Genomic DNA, 17992 nt, shown 5'->3' on the forward strand with positions numbered 1-17992 from the left:
AATTTTCAATTTCAATTTATTTCACTCTTTATTATAATTACATGATGTTGTGAATGGTATTTTACAATGTTTGAAGAGTTTAGGCTAATACATAGTCCTTTTCTGCTAAGTTATTTATTTACATACATGACATATGGATATACGATAACATTATTATTTGGGGGAAAAAAAAAATACAAAGATATAGAAAACCCCATGAAAATTTATTACAAATTTACATATTTATTTAGATTGAAATATATCTATTTTTAGATATATGGCAGTTGTATAAAATTAATTATTAAAAATAAAAATAAGATAAATAAAATGAACTAGAACTAGACAAAGATGATAAAGATAATTATTTAAAAGTGAAATAAATATTTTTAAAAATATTAATAATTTAAAATATACAAAATTTAAAATTTAATTTAAAATTTAAAAAAAGTAGAAAAAAAAAGCATAAAAAGAATATTCATTTTATTGTATTTTATTAAATGATGGCCCATCTGATAATTATTCAATAAACGAAATTATAAACTATAATTTTTTAATATGTTGATTCAAGATTAATATGATTAATATATAAATAAAAAATAATTATAAATAATTTATTTGATTAAAAATTATTTTTTATTATTAATTGTTATATTAATATTTATTTATTTATTTATTTATTGTGATCAAATTAATAGTTCTTATTACATTAATTATTATTTAAATTATAAATTATTATAAGTAAAAAGTATACAAAACTATTTTAATTTAATAAAATAGCTTTTTACTACCAAATGTATATTTCTTAATCAAAGTATGTAATTTAAAATTAATAATTAAAATAAAATAAAATATGAATATAAAATATTAATGCTTGTATATCATAATTATGTCTTCAATATATTAACATCAACATCTGCTTCTGCTGATTCCCTACAAAGAAATGCTGAAGTTATTATCGCCCTTTGAGCTCTATGAGAGTTTGTGAGATTTTTTAATGCTATTAGTAAATAATTTAATATGAGCTGCTGTTGCTTCTTCTTCTTCTACTTCTCTGGTGCACATAAGCAGCTTTCACCTGCCAATGCGCTGGCTTCGTTGGCTTCGTTGGCCTCGTTTACTCGCCTTTCCCGTATCCATTTCAATTGCATGGCTTTTAACTTTCGTTTCCATTGCCAGCTAAGTAACCTCAAACAAGGAACTCTACTTTAACTTTGGCCGCGACAAACTTTCGCACTGCGCACAGCGAACTGGATGCCGAAGTCGCGCTGCAGTAGTCCAATGCCATAAATGTCAATAGACCAAAAACCATTATGCATAATATTCCAAGCGGCAGCGCAACTTGCTGGGGGCAGCTGCGCTCCTCGACGCCTTGATGCCTCGACGCCACGCCTGTAAACGTGTGGTGCGCCTCAGCCGCTATCTGTGGCGCCGCTATCCCTATCCCCTCTGTGCTTCCTCTGGCTGTCAATGTTCGTTCTTTACTTCTGTCGCCGCATGCTAAACAATATTTCTCCATTACAAAACAATGGACCGGGTGCATAACGCAGCGCGGCGCTCCTGCGACTCCCCAGCCTCGCTCTCAGCTGCTGCTGCTGCTGCTGCTACACAGCTTCGAGGACAAGTAACACCTTTTACTTGTGGCGTTCCGGTGTCAGTGGAAACTTTTGCTTTTTCCACTTGGCTTTTTATGTTAGCGCGTTGCAGTATATCCAGCCAGTCAGACAGTCAGCCAGCCAGCCAGTCGCCCATTCCTTGGCTTGCGAATTGTCCAGCGCAGTGAAAACTTTGGCTGTTTGCTGCTAAATTGAAAGCGACTTGCTGCGCAGTGTCCTTGTCAACGCCCTGCGATCAGTTGTCCTTGGCGGTGTAAATTGTAAAACAAATAAACAGCAGCAATTGCTGCACCCCCTCCTCACGCCTTCCACTGCGCTGAATTTAAAACTTTATATAGAAAACGAAGGGATTACCGCATGAGAAGATTAAAGCTGATCCGATTCGATAGTATTATTTCATAATTTACTTTATTTTAAAAATGCTTTACAAATAACAATTTTTAAATTCATGCTAAATAGCTAAAATCGTCCGATTCTCTCAGACATTAATAGCTCGTAGCATGAAATAAATTTAATGGAATGCAACTTCAAATTTCAATGAACCAATGAGTAGAACGTTGTAGGTTAACGTAAATGTATAATGATGTATCACAGCCTGCCCCTCTCTGTCCCACTCCTTTATTGCCTAGTACTCTTTCTACAAAAGTAACCCTCGACGGAATCGCGCGACAGCTCGAACTTATCGCGCACCGTCTTGTAGTACTGGACGCCCTTCAGCTGATCCATGAACTGGCGCAAGTAGCTCAGATATTGAATTTTGCCCTTGGGCTTGGCATCGTCGGGGCACCAGCAGAGCAGCACTAGCTTTTCCCGTTTGATTTCCTGCTTGGTCACCTCACACAGGTGGCTATATTCCAGATCGAAGACACCGTAGCGGCACTCGACGGAACCGTTCCGTGTCAGGTCCTCCAGGAACTGGTTATAGTCGTTGTCGCGCGGGCCGACGGTCTCCACGTCGACCACCGAGTCCGAAACGAGGCGATATATGATATAACGGTACTCCTTGCTCTTACGTATGGCCTCGTATATCTCCAGGCACGTCGGGCGGCAATTGTCGGCATTCATTGTGTGTGCGTTAACTTATCAATATCTGAAACCCGAAAAATGGCGGAAAACAATACAAATTTGATGCTTTTTTTCTCTGTACTCTTACTTGTCTGAAGTGCTATCAGAAATAACTATTTCGATCATAGCTCACTGCGTTCGGTGCGTGGCGAAATAAAAAATACAAAAATCCTTTCGAGCCTCGTTCGATACCAAAATCAACAGAAAACACAGAACTGGAAAACTTTCAATCGCCTCCATTTGGCATTGCACATTGCTCGGAAAACTCACTCATTCACTCACTCGCATCCCACACACAAGTACAAATACAAATAAAAATACTAAATACGTAAGTGCATATCTTTAGTTGACATAGTTTTCTTAACAGTTCTCCATTCCATTCACTTAATTCTTCGAGCTCTCAAGCAGACCTCAGGCTGGCAGTAACTCAGCATTTTTTCCCCCATTGAAGTTTATTTGATTTGCAAAGTTTGTTCGGCCACAAGAGCAATAAAAAAGTAAATTCTAAATGATAATTGAAATTCACATAGAACATAGAACATAGAACAGATGATAGAACTATTCGTTTGCTCTCATGGGAAGAAGAATAAATGTGGAAAATTACTTTGAATGCTGCATAATTATTGAAATTAATATAAAATATATCGAGAAGACAGAATTGAAGTGTGAGAATTACATAGAAGGACTATAACTAAAGAGGGAACTGATATGGATAGAGGGAGTTAGATGGAAAGGAAGACCATAAGAGAGAAACGAAGAGCGATAAGGAGCAAGGCAAGTTATGTATGAACTGGAAATGAAGACGAGTGGGAAATGAAAACACCAACTCGGCAGAGAGCAAAATAGTATTCACTGACGTCTTTAGTAAGACAGAGAGAGAGTGAGATAGACAGAGAGATAACATACATTAGAAGAGAGAAAGAGAGAGAGAGAGAGAGAGAGAGGGAAAGAGAAAAAATATTAGAAAGGAAAACAACAGGAAAAACAACATAATAAAAAGTTTTACTTATCAGAATATTAAAGCAATTCGCAAATATAATTGAAAGCCATAAAACACCCAAAGGAATCTCATAAAGGAGGCGTATCACGAATTCCATTCCTTTGAAAAAACAAATGCATATATGTTTGCTATTAAATTAATTAATGCTATGCAATTAAAAGCGAAACTCATCCATAAAGCCATGAATAACGAGTTTTTATTGCACTGCCTGTAAGTAGGCTGTGTGTATATGTGTGTATGAGTGTGTGTGTTGATGTTTGTCGCATTCGTTTGGTTTACTCTCGTTTTGCCGCCCGCCGATTAATCACTTCACGCTTTAAAACGTTAATCATTGCGGGCGGGGTGGGGAAGGCTTTTGAGCTTTGCCATGCTTTTAATTCAATTATGCTGCGCTTTTGTCAGGCAGCCGGGCCCATTCATTGGCCAATGGGCAATTTACCAGTAATCGAATTTTGGCACAACGAATCCGTCTGAAACAATAAATTGTTTAGCTGCAACCCCGCTGGGGGCCAAATACCCGTGAAGCCAGCCCCCAGCCAGCCAAGGGTGGGCGGGAATCAGCCTAGTCAACCCAATCGAGGGTGAACCAAAGCAAAAATGCAAATGCGAAGGCGCGCGACGGCTTTCAACTTAGCACCGGCTTAAGCTCTAAAGCCGAACTTTCACTTAACCGCAGCAAAGCGTTAAAAGCATTCCATATTAATGTCTAATTAAATGCAGCGGGCGCTCCCGTTCCCTCTCCCGCTCCCGCTCCCGAGCCAACGAGCTGAGGCCCGAAAATGAAATTGCGAGACAGCTTCATTTGCATTTTAGATCTGGGCATCCGGCGATGACAATCGGATGTATTTCAGTCAAGTGCTTCAAGTGGGCGATTCGCTTCCTGCTGCTGCCCGCTGCTGCCTCCTGCTGCCTCCTGCTGTGTCCAGCTGCAGTTGATGCTCATCCTGCTTCTCCCTCTCTCACTCTATCAGTCTCTCACTCTCTTTTTCTCTGTTTGCTTCTTCAGGTCATACATTTTTCAACGTTTTGGAAAAACAATTCGTGCGCCGACAGCCATTGCTCAGCTGTTGCATTTCTTTAATAAAATATCAGTTGTCATTAAAGGTACTGTTGCTCCTGCTGCTGCTGTTGCTGCTCCTGCTGCTGTTGCTGCTGCTGTTGCTGCTGCTGCTGCTGATGTTGCTGTTGCTGCTGCTGCTGCTGCTGCCACTGCTCCTGCTCCTGCTGCTGCTGCTGCTGCTGCTGCTGCTGCATGAAGGAGCTGCGTTCATTTGTCACTCGACTGCGTTTGACAATTAAAAATTGCAATCAGCTGAGAACAAGACAGCTGCCAGAGGAATCAAGCATAACAACATGTTAAGTCTGCTGCGATGATGACGTCTCAGCCTTTGTTCTATCTTTTCTTGTTTTTGACCACTGAGCAAATGAATCGCTGCAGCAAAGTTGACAGACAAAAAGTTTGCAGACCCAAGAGTTAAACACATGTGAGTCCTTGAACTATGGCAGTTGATGGACACAATCGTGCATGGTAATTAAGCTCGAGAGCTTAGAGCTCACTTAAATATATTCCACTCTCTCCATATATACATATATATAGAATATTATTTACATTTCTTGGCTTTCAGCTGTTGCCATTGCGGCTTATTAGACACCTTTGTGCGCACATTCCTCCCCTGCCAGCGATGCGCTTTAATTTGCGATCTATTATTGTACGGCTACACGTGTATGTATTCACACGTGCGCACGCACACACACACACACACATGTGCACATACACATATACAGTCGCATATACGACGCCCACAATGAACTGTTAACGGGGCGTATGCGTGTTAACATATTTGATTTGTATATTTCAATAGGGAATGTCGCTCTCTCTGTGCATGTGTGTATGCGTGTGTGTGCGCGTGACCCACCCACCCATTGCTATTTGATGGGTTTATTATTGGGCAAATAAATTAAAATTGTTTACCTTTCAGCGTATCCTTACATATTGGCTGTGCCAAACGGAGATAGAACGACTCCATATCTCCCTCTCACTCACCCCCTCTTCCTCTCTGTCCGTCTGCCCCAATTCAATTGCGGTTTCGTGAGTGCGCGTATGTTGTGGCAACTTTATTTGCGCAAATTAATGGATAAATGTTGGCACATACATGTACAAACATGGAGAAAGGGAAGGAAAGAATGGGAGGGAGAGAGAGAGGCAGTACGCACATATACAGGCATATATAACATCTGTCAGAAATAACAACAATGCGATATACAGCATAGAACATTCAATATCATATAATGTGCGAGGCAATATGATGGCATACAGCAAAATCAACAAAAATATGCGTAATATATTTTGCATGCAGCAACAGACAATTGAACGAAAATATTTTCTACTGAATCAATATTTCGGAAAGAGGCAAAAAATAAATACAATTCTTGGCTACTCGCATGGCAGAAAGGAGTTCATAAGAAATTTATAAGAATAATTTGCAATTTACCAATAAAATAAATACTTTTATATTACAAAAGAAACGTAAATATTATATGATATGTTTTCAAAGAACTCAACTGTGACATAAGCTAATGTTATTAAATGTAATATGTTTCATAGGAATAGCAGCAAGAGCTTTAAAAATATATATTTAATTTAGATCTCACTATAACAAAATTTTAATTTCAAAATAAAAGTAAATTAATTTAATATTATTGTTACTTGTGGATTATTTTATTATAATAAATAATAATTATATCTTAAAAAAAAAAATAAGTAAAAAAAATTATATAAATTTAACAAATCGAGCATAGTTAACAAATTAAATATAATTGGGATTTTTCGCTTTATTAAATTTTAAATTCTTTATTCTCTACATTCAGAATTATATACAGTATGTGAAAAGGAATATCCAACAAGCTTCTAGATTTCTAATTGGAAGTTGGAGTGCCTCTATTGACTCTACCAGTCAAAGCCTGCTTTATACATACTCAAGTCACAGCTTATCTTTATATATCTTCCATATGTGTAGCCATAATCAAGGCTTCCTTAACTCTACCATATCACCTCGATGAGAAGCTGCACCAAATTCCACAGAGACTCCAGCTTCGCCTTTGCACAGTTGGTCCACGGCAGCTGGTGCTGCTGCTGCTGCACTTCTCTCAGTCACTACAGCCTCTACAATTTAGAGTCCTAATGAAATTGCATACACACACATCCACTATATTCAAGTGTCAAAATTGGCAGCTTGTGGCGCAGGAGTCTCAACAAAATAATATTGAAAGGCGGTCAACAGGCAGCAGTCAAAACTTTCATACAATGTCAGCCAGTTGGCAGAGAAATAAAGCAATTGAAACTCTACGAAATGAATGCACAGTTGACATACGAGGCTTGGCCTCAACTGGGAAATGGGAAATGGGAAGTGGAAAATGGAAAATGGAAAATGCACGTAGCCACGCGGTGTGGCGGACATTGAAGCGCCTCGCGTTGATTGTTCGATTCAAACATTTTGGCATGTTTTGGTACAAACGACTCTCGGCGAGGGCGCAAAGGCCGGCTAGTTCCAGAATACAGAAAATGCGTTAAATCCGCTATAAAAGCGGTTAACCGACTAAACTGCAAATGCGCACTGCGGTTCACTTCGGTTGGGTTTGGTTCGGTTTCGGTTGTGGTTTCGGTTTGATTTTGTTTGGCTTGCATGGCATTGCAACTGGACAACTGCTGCTGCTGCTGCTGACGGGTTGTTGTGACCGCACTGGGGATTTGTGTGCACAGAGTAGGCCACGCCCAGACACACCCAGCCCTAAAAAGTCCAGACACAATTTGTTACAATCTATCAACCTATCGAGCATTCTACAAGTGAAAAAAATTATTAAAAGTGAGAATTATAAAAAAAAAGGCAAGCAAAAACAGAAAAGACCGGGCAGAATGACTGAAGAGCAAGAAGACCTGATGTCTAATGATGATGATGATGAGTCCTTCTCATACTGTCCGGAGGTTGTGGATGTATGACAAACAATTTCACTAACACAATTGCAGAGAATTTCTTTAATATTTATATCATTGAAGACCTTCACCGAAGAGGAGACGGAACAAGCGCTGCTGTTCATCAAGGAGAATAATTTGCCGATGGCCGATCTGCATTATGCTCTCAAATATGTGCGCATCTCAAATCGCGCCGTCGATATGGATGACAAGTTTAAGGAGATAGAACAACGCCTGAAGAAGCTGCGGGAACAGGACATGGTTGTTGTCAGCCCACCGAAGTGCGGCAACCTGAGTTACAATTTCGTCAACAATCCGCAAATGTGAGGAGCTTTAATTGAATTCGAATTTGCAAGAGTTTTGTGTGATTTATTAAAGGCAAGTAAAACCAATTAAAACCCTATCAAATTATTAGTGTAGCAAGAATCTAGCAAAGACTTGAACTGTCTTTTTTTCGAAAGTGTCTGAGGTTTTTAAACCTTTTTTTGTTTAAATCCACATAAGTACTTAACCATTGTTTTTTTTTTTTTTTTTTCTGAGCATGTCACGATTCAAATAGATAAAATTTGACGCTAGATAGCAAAAAAAATATATATATATATGTACAACAGAGTTAAGAACTGTGGGCGTGAGATGGGCGGGGGCCTGCGAGCCACACAGAATTGCATGCAAAGCGAGGAGACAAAACAGCACAAAAGCAAACAAAATTATGTTTAAGGTTATATGCTATGCATAAGTAAATAAGCAGACAGCGCTGACGGATCAGACGGACGCGAGGGCAGCCAGGCAAGCGGAAACGGAAGCTCAAGTAGCAAAAGAAAGTGTCTAACTGCCTGTGTGCATGTGTGCTACGCAGAGAATGTGAGAGCTAGATGTGTGTGTGTGTGTGTGTGTGTGTGTATGTTTGTGTGCATGTGACTTATGCAAGAGCCGCAGGCACTTCCGACAATTGGCAAAACACAACAGAGAAAGGCAGCCAACCAGGCAAGCAAATCAGCCAGGAGCGGTTTAGATAGCAACAACAGAAGTACAGCTCGAGAATAAAATGAATTTAATTATGTTTTAATGCAATCATTTTCTTTCTGGTTTCGCATAGTCAACAAAAAACAAAAATACATCTTATATGATGTAAGCAGGCAAACGCAAGCTTAAGCTATTTAAAAATTCATAAAACTCAGCTGAAAAAAGCTCAAGTTAAAGCTATCTATGTGGAGCGTATATAGACTGTAATATTAAGTTCTATATTGTTGACTTTTGCGCAGCCTTAGCTACACAGCGCTCCTGATCAAGTTTGGTTGGGCCAACAGACGAACGGGCGGACAGACAGACAGGCAGCCACAGAAAAGGATGCCTTGCACACGCGCCGAGCGAGATAAAACATTTGTATGCGCTGATAAGAACGCATCCACTTACTTTTGGTCGCACATGACCTGAATTTTAGTGCATTACACAGACAGCAGCACACACATACACAACCAACCACTCAGGCACACACACTCCTACAGCCATTGGTAAGCTGAAAAAAATATATTGGACTTGGCGCTTGAACTTGCCAACAAATGAAGAAATTTAAATTTGATGGCGAGAAGAGAAGTGAAAGAGAGAGAGAGAGAGAGAGAGAGAGAGAGACAGTATGAAAGTCGAGCAGACATAGACACCCACTAATATGCCCATTTTAGAAACAATTCAGACATTCGCTAGGCTAGAAAATGCATAAAAAATTGAATTTGGCAGAGAATAATATAATATTTATAAGTCAAAAAATATAAGAAGAAAAATCAAATATGTAGAAGCAATTAGTTTCAGTTAAGTCAATATATATATATATATATATACTGCATATTCAATAATAAAGTAAATATTTAAAATTAAAAACAAATGCAAATATGCAGAAGCAATTAGATCTGATAATGTGTAGAAATTAAATAGATTTTGCTGAATATGAACTATATATAAAAAATAAAATAAAATAAATCTTAGTGATAAATTGAATATTATGAAAGCCATAAAAAAATAATATTTTATAAATATATATATTTTTTATATACTATAAATTATTAAATAATATGCTTATATTCAGTTACTTAGTTAGTGCTCAGTCCGTTTGGCAATTTGATGAGCTCAGCTGTAGATGTAGTTGTAAGTCGCTTACAAGTCAAAAATATGTATTCGAAATAATGATGTGAATAACTTTTACCTACTTTTGACTCAAATTGATTGCATTACTCTGCTGCTTGCTCAATGGCAATGGGAAGTCTTAAAGGGCATCTCGGCGCTTCTTTTTGGCAACATGCGAGTGTGTTTCGGGGGCAACATTAAAATGCGGCACCATGGCCAATCGAGTCTGCGTTGCCCCACCAACTGACTGACTGTCTGTCTGTCTGTTGGAGAGCAGTAAAAATAAGAGCGAAAGATTCCGTTTTTCATTCTCCAGTTCCAGTTGAGTTACACGAAATTTGAACGGAAATACGAAAATGAAAGATTCGTATCTGTAAAAGTTAGGGCGAGATTGATGTGTGCACAGCAGCAACAGCAGCTGCCAGAAGTAGACCCCTGCCACTCACTCACCCCCCTCCCCTCCCCTTCTTCACCCTTTGGACGACCACACACACATGCACACATGACTCCTGCAAAGAAGCAGCGCCAAAAAAAGAAAATATCGAACCGCCCGCAGCACTCGAATGTGGTTCATGCCGTCTGATTCCCTGTTTCCTCCTTCGTCTCCTCCTTCTCCTGCTACTCCTGCTTCTGCACACATCTATCTGCCTCTGAGTGAGTGCACCCCTTATGCGAAAATAGGATTTGCTTGCAAATTTTTGCCAGCCTGGCAAATGGGGTGACCATGTGCGGGTGCGGATGCCTTGCGCTCGTTTTGTTTGTTTGACACTTGCGTGGTTAGTGATTGTCCATATTATGTGACACACTGTGTGACAGACGAGCAGATAGAGCAGCAGCAGCAGCAGCAGCAGCAGCAGTGGGAGTGAGAGTGAGAGAGGGAGAGGGAGAGTGGGTGTAGCATATACCAAGATGATGGCAGAATGAAAGTGTTCGCTTGGCTCCATTTCGTGCTGCATCAGCGCTGAGTTTGCAAATTTGCCCAGCTCTCGGCACAAAGTTGAGTTCAAGTTGTCAAAATTTTGGTATGTGATTGCCCACAGGCACAACTCACACTCCAGCCTATAAGACTGACTTGCATATGAAAGAAAATGCGGACTAAAAGCTATTTCCGCATAATATAAAAGGAGCAATTTTATTGAAATCTTAATTTATATATCAATTATAATTGGATAATGAATTTCTTATATTATGACATTAAATGTAATAATAAAATAATTATCTTATGTTTCATATAAAGTTTCATATTTTCAAATATTATATTAATTTTTTAATTCGTATATCAACTTAAAATTTTATTATAAATATTAGAAAGCATGTTACCAAACATTAATTTTTATAACAGATAAATAAATCATAAATACTATAAATATTTCTAATGCACTTAGTATAAATTCTTATACAAAGGGAATTCTATTTTTTATATTTTAAATAATTCGAAATATTTTATTCTTATATCAGATTACATTTTTTTTAATAAATATTCTCAATTATTTTACTTAATATTATTATTTATTATTTTACTCAATATACGATATTTATTATAAAAAATTTAAAAATGTATTATAAATATTTTGAATTATTCCTATAAATTTTTATTTCCTATATTCCATGAAATTTAGTTAAAAATATTTCCGATTAAAAAAATTTGTGGTTAAATATTTACTCAAATATTGCTTTTACTTTTTTACAAATTTCTGACTTTAATTCCAACTTTAATGTTTGTTAACAATCACTTGACCTTTTCTGGGCCAAAGAACTTTAGCATATGCGATACAAAATCCATTAACAAGATTTTTTTGCATATGCCGAAGGATAGAGGCAAAAGGTTTTCCCTTTCCCCATGAAATGTGAGTAGTAAATAAAGCAGAAAGAGTTACAGGCACATCCCGTGTGCATAAATTGTAATACCAAATCCATGAACGGATCGCTCTAAGCCAACTAGCTAGCTGGCGGACTGGCGGTGTGGCGGTGTGGATGGGTGACCCCTGCACCACGGCAGACAACGGAAATTGTTGAGATTTATGGGGCCTGGTAAAAAGGCCAGCGCCATATTTATTTGAAAATAAGTTTGGCCATAGGCAAGTGGGCTGTGAGTTTACAAATTTCGGGCTCGACGTGGAGAAGACTCGCCCAAAAAAAGGATATTACATATCCTGTTTCAAGTCGTGTAAATGCCATTATAGATTGAATATTTGCAGCGCTGTGTCCCGCCCCGTTTGATTTACGTTGTTCCAGCACTTCCTACGCTCTGTTGTACTTTGTACGAGGACTTTGTTTGTTTTGTTTATTTGCTCGAGTCTTTGGCTTTCAAGTGCAGAATTGGCAAAGCGCTCCTGGCTCGTGCTCCTAGTTCTAGTCGTGATTCTCTCTCTCTCTCTCTCTCTCTCTCTCTCTCTCTTTCTCTGCCTCTGTAACTCTGACTCTGAGTTATGTATTGTGCGGCGGAGCATGTGAGGCTATTAGAGGCCTGCTCTCCGCTCTGGCGCCCGTAACACCCGACCAGACATCCGCTACGACTCTACGTGCAGGCTGCGTTTTTCACACACTCGAGCAGCATTATCAGACACAACATCATCATCATCATTATGGAGTTGGGCACACGATTATTGCCATTATGGAATGAAAATGAAAGCCGCTCAAATCGTAGCAGCTCCTCTGAGCTTTTTTGCCGAATGCCCTACCTCCCTACCTCCCTCCCTCCCTACCTCCCTCCCTGCCTCTCCTTCTGTAGCTCTTCATCTCTTTGGCTCTTTCACTCTCCCACTGCCGCGTCTCAAGTGACTATTCAGAAGCCTGAAGATTTATTGAATGTGCGCGGTTGCCGCCTCTGCTGCTGTCGGTGCTGTCGGTGCTGTCGCTGCTGTCGGTGGCTGCTGTAAGTTCTGCTCTGTCTGCTCTTTGGCATTGGGTATTGAGTGTTTATTTATTTTCAAGCATCATAAAAAATACAGAAAGCATCAGAGGCAGCAGGCACAGGCAAGCACACAAAAACACACTCACACACACACATACACACACACACACACACACACACACACATTCAATAATATTTTTGCCTCCTGGTAGCAGCAGCTGCAATTTTTACGCCATTTTGTGCTGTGCCAAGCCAAGTGTAATTTGTGGCCCGGGAACTTTGTCTATTGCCCTTGTACATATTGCTTTTGTTGTTGTTGTTGCTGCTGCTGCTGCTGCTGCTGTTGTTGCTGTTTAATGAAGCATTCGCGCTGAAGTAGCTGTTGCAATTTTTATTTCGTTTGCCGGTCAATGAACATTGGGAATGTGTTAAGTGCCATCGCTTGTCTTTAATTGTCTACAACTTTGCTGAATGGCTTTTAATGAAGTGTTAAACGTTCATTGCCACATCAACGAGCGCCCACTCAGCAATAGTGCTTTGATGTATTTCATATAAATTACGCATACGCCTCGCAGGCCGCTTGCCAGCTGCCGTTTCCCATTCTAAGCTGTAGCCAGCTAAATGGCTACATAAAAAGCCAATATACATATATAAGGGGCCGCCATTTCATATTCTTGGCCGCCCACTCACTCAAATTAAAGTGGAATTTAATTTGTTGCAGCTAGAAGCCACAGTCTAATTCGCAATTTTTACCGAAATACTTTGCCACACGCCAATCAGTGGGGAGAAGTGCATTAGTCGAAGGTGGCCCCAGCCACGGCGGCTGCCTTTGTGCCACATGACGTATACGCAATGTGATTTCTCTCTGTGATGTTGGCAGTGCAGCTGGGGGGCATTTCCGCTTTCGCCACCGCCATTACTGTCGTCATTTGGCGAGCGACAAAAAAAGATGAGAAAAAAAAACAACACGCTTTATAAACTCGTCCAGCGTTAGTTTTTTTTTTTTTTTTTATTTTTCCTATATACTTTATGCTTGTATAAATATAAATATGAATCGAGTGCGGGCGCGGACGCGGAGGCGGAGGCGGCAGAGTCGCGCTTACTTTTTGTTTTATGCATGCAGCGGCTACATTTTATATTACACATATATTTTTCATAAACTGCAAATTTAGGTCACAGCCACGGGGTATACGAGTTAGCGTATGGGACATGCGATGCGACGGGCGGGGGCAGGGTCGGTGCAGGGCTGGGTGACATGCATGACAGCAGCGCTAATGTAGCAACAGCTTCGGGTTCCCAGCGGTCAACGTACCGCGCTGACGATGGCGACGTCAAAGCGTCGTCAAAATGAATATGCGCATAGTTGCTGCGGAAATATTAAACATACGCCGTGTATGCCGCATCGCGAGTGTCGAGCATAGCGTGATGTGGCGCAAACGACGATAACGAGCGGACCAGTTGATATTTGTCACGATGTTCTGGAAAATAAATAATAGTAAAAACAAAAAAAAATTAATAAAATATGGTAATAAGTATAAACCAGAAATTCCAATTTAAAAAAAAAATAATAATAAATAATTATGAATTTAAAATAAAATAATTAAGCCAACAAAATATAGTAATTGAAAAAATAAAATAAATAAACAAAACAAATATAATAAATCATGTAAATATTGTAATAAATAAAATGAATATGAAATTAGCATAAATTAAAAAATTACAAAACAAAATTTAAACAAATAAAATTTAAAACATAAAAATAAAATAAAATTTAAATAAATAAAATAATTTAAATAAAAATAAAATACATTAATTATTTTTTTAATACTATTTTTTTTTATTTATTATAAAATAAAATAGTCGAAAGCAAAAATGAATAAAATAAAAAGAAGTTAAATTAATTCAATTAAATGAATAAATAAATAAATAAATACAGCAAATAAATATCATGAAATCACACGAGATCAGCGTAGAGCAATTGTTAACTTTTAACAGCAAATATTTTCAGATAAAATTATACAAAGTTTTCTTTTACTTTATTTAGCTCAACCCACAACAAAGCTTTGTTGAAATTGTGGCGAATTGAAATCGCGGAATACACTGCACACAGCTGACTGTGGCCTATGCAAGGGCTTGGTCTTGCCTTCGTTTGCCAGCTCCATTGCTCGACCCCAAAGTATGATTGCGTGCCTAAGCGCCATCTTACGGTTGATAGCTTCATTACAGTGCTGTTGTTGCTTATTACCCGTTAGTTTGTTGTTGTGCGTGTGCTGGCTGTTGCCGTTGTTGTTGTTGCGGTTGTTAGTGTTGCCGGCGTTCTTGGCATGTTGCAAGTGCTGATTACGGAATGGCGTCAATGTGGACGCCTGCAACCTGCGCTAGTTTTTATAGCCGCTTCGCTGCAGTCGACGGTATTTTTCTAATTTTAGTTAAAGTGTTCTTTTCGGTGCTGGTGGACCTGGTGCATAGTTTGCTTAATTTTTAAATTGCCAACCTAGGCAGAGGCCTGCCCGCCTACCCGCCCGCCTGCCTGCCTGCCCGCAGCTGGCCTCATTCCGTGCCCCAATGAGCCGCTTGTTAGCGCGTCGAGTGAAAGTTTCAGTTAAGGCGCAAGTGTTATGGCCACTCTAAAGATGGCGAAATTATGATTGGCGCATGAAGGCTTTCCTGCCAGCTGTTGTTGCTGTTTACCCAAGTGCAGATATCTAAAGTGCTGTGTGCCTCCTTCGTTGCAACACAGTTACTTAAGATATCAGATAGCCTACTGTTAACAAATGAGCCCTAAACGCATTTAAAAGCCGTTGCTATTACCGTTATATATTAATACACTGTCAGACGACAGCTCACTGCTGTGGAATATGGCGTATCATATCAAGTTTCAAGCCATATTCAAAATTGTCAGCTAGCACGCCATCTCAGACAGCAACAGCTGTCGCCACAGTCTCAGTGAGTTCCTCTTTTAATACGTGTCACTAGCCGAAGGGTTCCAATATTGCAATATTGAAATGTCAAATGTTGTCGTGTTGTTAATGCATTACGAAGTCAGCTATTGCTCCGCTGAAGTTGCAATACCCTGGATATGCGAGGCAGTGAGAAAGGCATATGAAAGATAGTAAAGAATGGGCAAGCTTAAACATTTTATGTATGGAAGGCCACCTGGTGATTTTATTGCGGGAGAATATTGAGGGAGTTACGATTATACACCAAACTCATGTAATATATACAGGGAATCTCCTGTGCAACTATTTGTAAGCAAAAATAGTTAGCATTCATAAAGAATCTTAAGCACATACAAAGCAGATATACCTCCAGACATTCAAGCATGCATAGTATTTTCTATACATACAGGGTATCTTCTATTCGAGCACTTAAATCAAAGCACAGACTGCTTATTGTCACAATACTCCATGTGAGTTTTGTATGTCTGCAAATAATTCAATTGCCAAAGAACACGATGTTGAGCCCAATTCAAAGAAGACAGACAGACATAGGAGCGGGAGAGGGAGTGAGAGAGAGTGAGAAGAGAGAGAGGGACAAGAGAGCGACTCCGACGACAGCAGCAGGTGCAGCAGGTGTCAGTGAAGGGTCCGTGACAGAGAAAGAGGAAGCAACAAATAATATGAAATATTAGAAATTTCATAGCGCATAGCTCAGCAAATGATCCGAACTGTTCAATTCGCAACGTCGACGTCTGCTGCCGCCGCTGCCGCCGCTGCTGCTGCTGCCGCTGCCGCCGCTGCTGCTGCTGCTGCTGCTGCTGCTGCCTGTTGACTTGGCATTTGAAGTGCGGTCAAGCATGGTTTTTAAATAAAATTTGTGTGCAATCGGATGACTGGCTGATGCGTAAGCAAAAACATTTTCGTTCAAGTGAAATTCAATTGTTATCGAAGCAGCAGACGTGGCACAGATAGTCTTCAACATCTGCATGGCTGGGGTTGAGCATGGACTGGGAATCGGACCGAACGCTGTAGCTGGAGCTGTTTTCTTTTGGGGGTAGCTTATCATAAGCAATAAATGCTAATGGCCGAGCTTTGCCTTTGGGGGGTTTTGGTGCTGGTCCTTTGGGAAAGGCATCCATTAGTTGCAGTGGTCGCCGCGCTCAAACCATATTACCTTCGCTCTTCATTTCCCTCTCCCTTTCCCTTTATCATTCCCCTTCCCCCCAGTGCTGTCAATAATAATCCAGCATTCAACTACCCCCCCAACACACACACACACACACACATAATTCAGCCCTGCGGCTGCCGGCCAACAAAGGTGACAAAAGATATCGCAATTTTATGAGTAATCCCGACACTCTTTTCATGCCACGCCCAGACCGAAGGTGGGCAAGATGGTGGCTGCATGATGACAGGGACATGCACTGATTACGCCTCGCTCGACGGATAGTCCTAGCAATGGTAATAAAATTCTCACTTCTGGATAGATTTTTGCATTGTCGTTAGAGCAGATAATATTAATGTGTGTGTGTCTGTGTGTGTGTGTGGAACGAGGGGAACTTTGACTTCAGCATCAGCGTCAGCTTCAGCTTTCGCCTCGGCCGTTTGCATTGTTTGTCAGCGTCTGTCTGGCTTCGGATGCTGCGGATGTTGTTCTGAGTCATATTAAAAAGTAACGAGCAAAATATTATGAAGCCAGACAAAGGCATTTCCGGCAGAGAGGCGAGCCGAGAACCAGGGCCAAAGCCAGAACCCAATATTGGATTCACACGTTGTAATGTGGGAGCAAAGATTGTGGATTGGGGCCATGTATAACGTTGTTCATGGCTTGTTTCTTGTTGTTGCTGTTGCCAGTTTGCTGTTGGCCCAACAGCAGCCAACAGCCAAGCAACATGATTCGCCCGCCGCCTATATTATATTGTATTTTTAGACCAGACAAGTCTGCATTGCTGCATGTGCCACGCTCACTGTCTGCGAGTCTGTGTCCTGTCTGCCCTGATGAGCTGCGCAGATAGCAGATAGCTACCCCTGTATTGTTCTGCCATTATTAATAACCATAACTCAAATCTATTGCCGCTTTACTGCTCATTGAATCCTGTTTATGACCATGGCCAGCGTAAGTTCTTCTCTCTCCTCTCTCATCTCTCGCTCATTTTCAGTTGATATTAAAAACTTTTGATTTGAAGGCGTAGTCTCTGAAATTCGGCATATATGTATGTATTTAGTGAAGAATAAGAGTTTAAAGCTCAGGCTAATTATTATTAATAATTTTAAAAAATTATAGAAGCTTCTTCCGTTTCATATACAGTCGAGTCTCGATATCGAAAAATTATAGAAGCTTCTTCCGTTTCATATACAGTCGAGTCTCGATATCGAAAATAAGGATAAATCGATAGAAGAGCCTATCGCCTTGAAAGAAATTCGTTCTCAATAATTCTCGATAATTTGAATTTC

The 17992-nt window shown here is 39.8% G+C and overlaps 2 protein-coding genes across 2 annotated transcripts; one reads left to right on the forward strand and one right to left on the reverse strand.

The window, feature by feature from the left end:
• Positions 1-2210: 2210 nt before the first annotated feature.
• Positions 2211-2657, reverse strand: LOC6582845 (cofilin/actin-depolymerizing factor homolog). The gene has a single exon (XM_002008499.1). The coding sequence runs from the start codon at positions 2655-2657 to the stop codon at positions 2211-2213; it is 447 nt and encodes a 148-aa protein (XP_002008535.1).
• Positions 2658-7461: 4804 nt separating this feature from the next.
• LOC6582846 lies at positions 7462-8019 on the forward strand. Its single transcript, XM_002008500.3, has 2 exons — positions 7462-7648; positions 7712-8019. The coding sequence occupies exons 1-2, from the start codon at positions 7571-7573 to the stop codon at positions 7952-7954; spliced, it is 321 nt and encodes a 106-aa protein (XP_002008536.1). The 5' UTR covers positions 7462-7570; the 3' UTR covers positions 7955-8019.
• Positions 8020-17992: the final 9973 nt, after the last annotated feature.

This window comes from Drosophila mojavensis, unplaced genomic scaffold (assembly GCF_018153725.1).
Source record: "Drosophila mojavensis isolate 15081-1352.22 unplaced genomic scaffold, ASM1815372v1 contig_74, whole genome shotgun sequence".
Lineage (NCBI taxonomy): Eukaryota > Metazoa > Arthropoda > Insecta > Diptera > Drosophilidae > Drosophila > Drosophila mojavensis.

Coding starts and splice junctions, on each gene's coding strand:
- LOC6582846 (XM_002008500.3), top strand. CDS start 7,571: ATGACTGAAGAGCAAGAAGACCTGATGTCTAATGATGATGATGATGAG. Junction 7,649..7,711: donor ACTGTCCGGAGGTTGTGGAT/GTATGACAAACA, acceptor ATATCATTGAAG/ACCTTCACCGAAGAGGAGAC.
- LOC6582845 (XM_002008499.1), bottom strand. CDS start 2,657: ATGAATGCCGACAATTGCCGCCCGACGTGCCTGGAGATATACGAGGCC.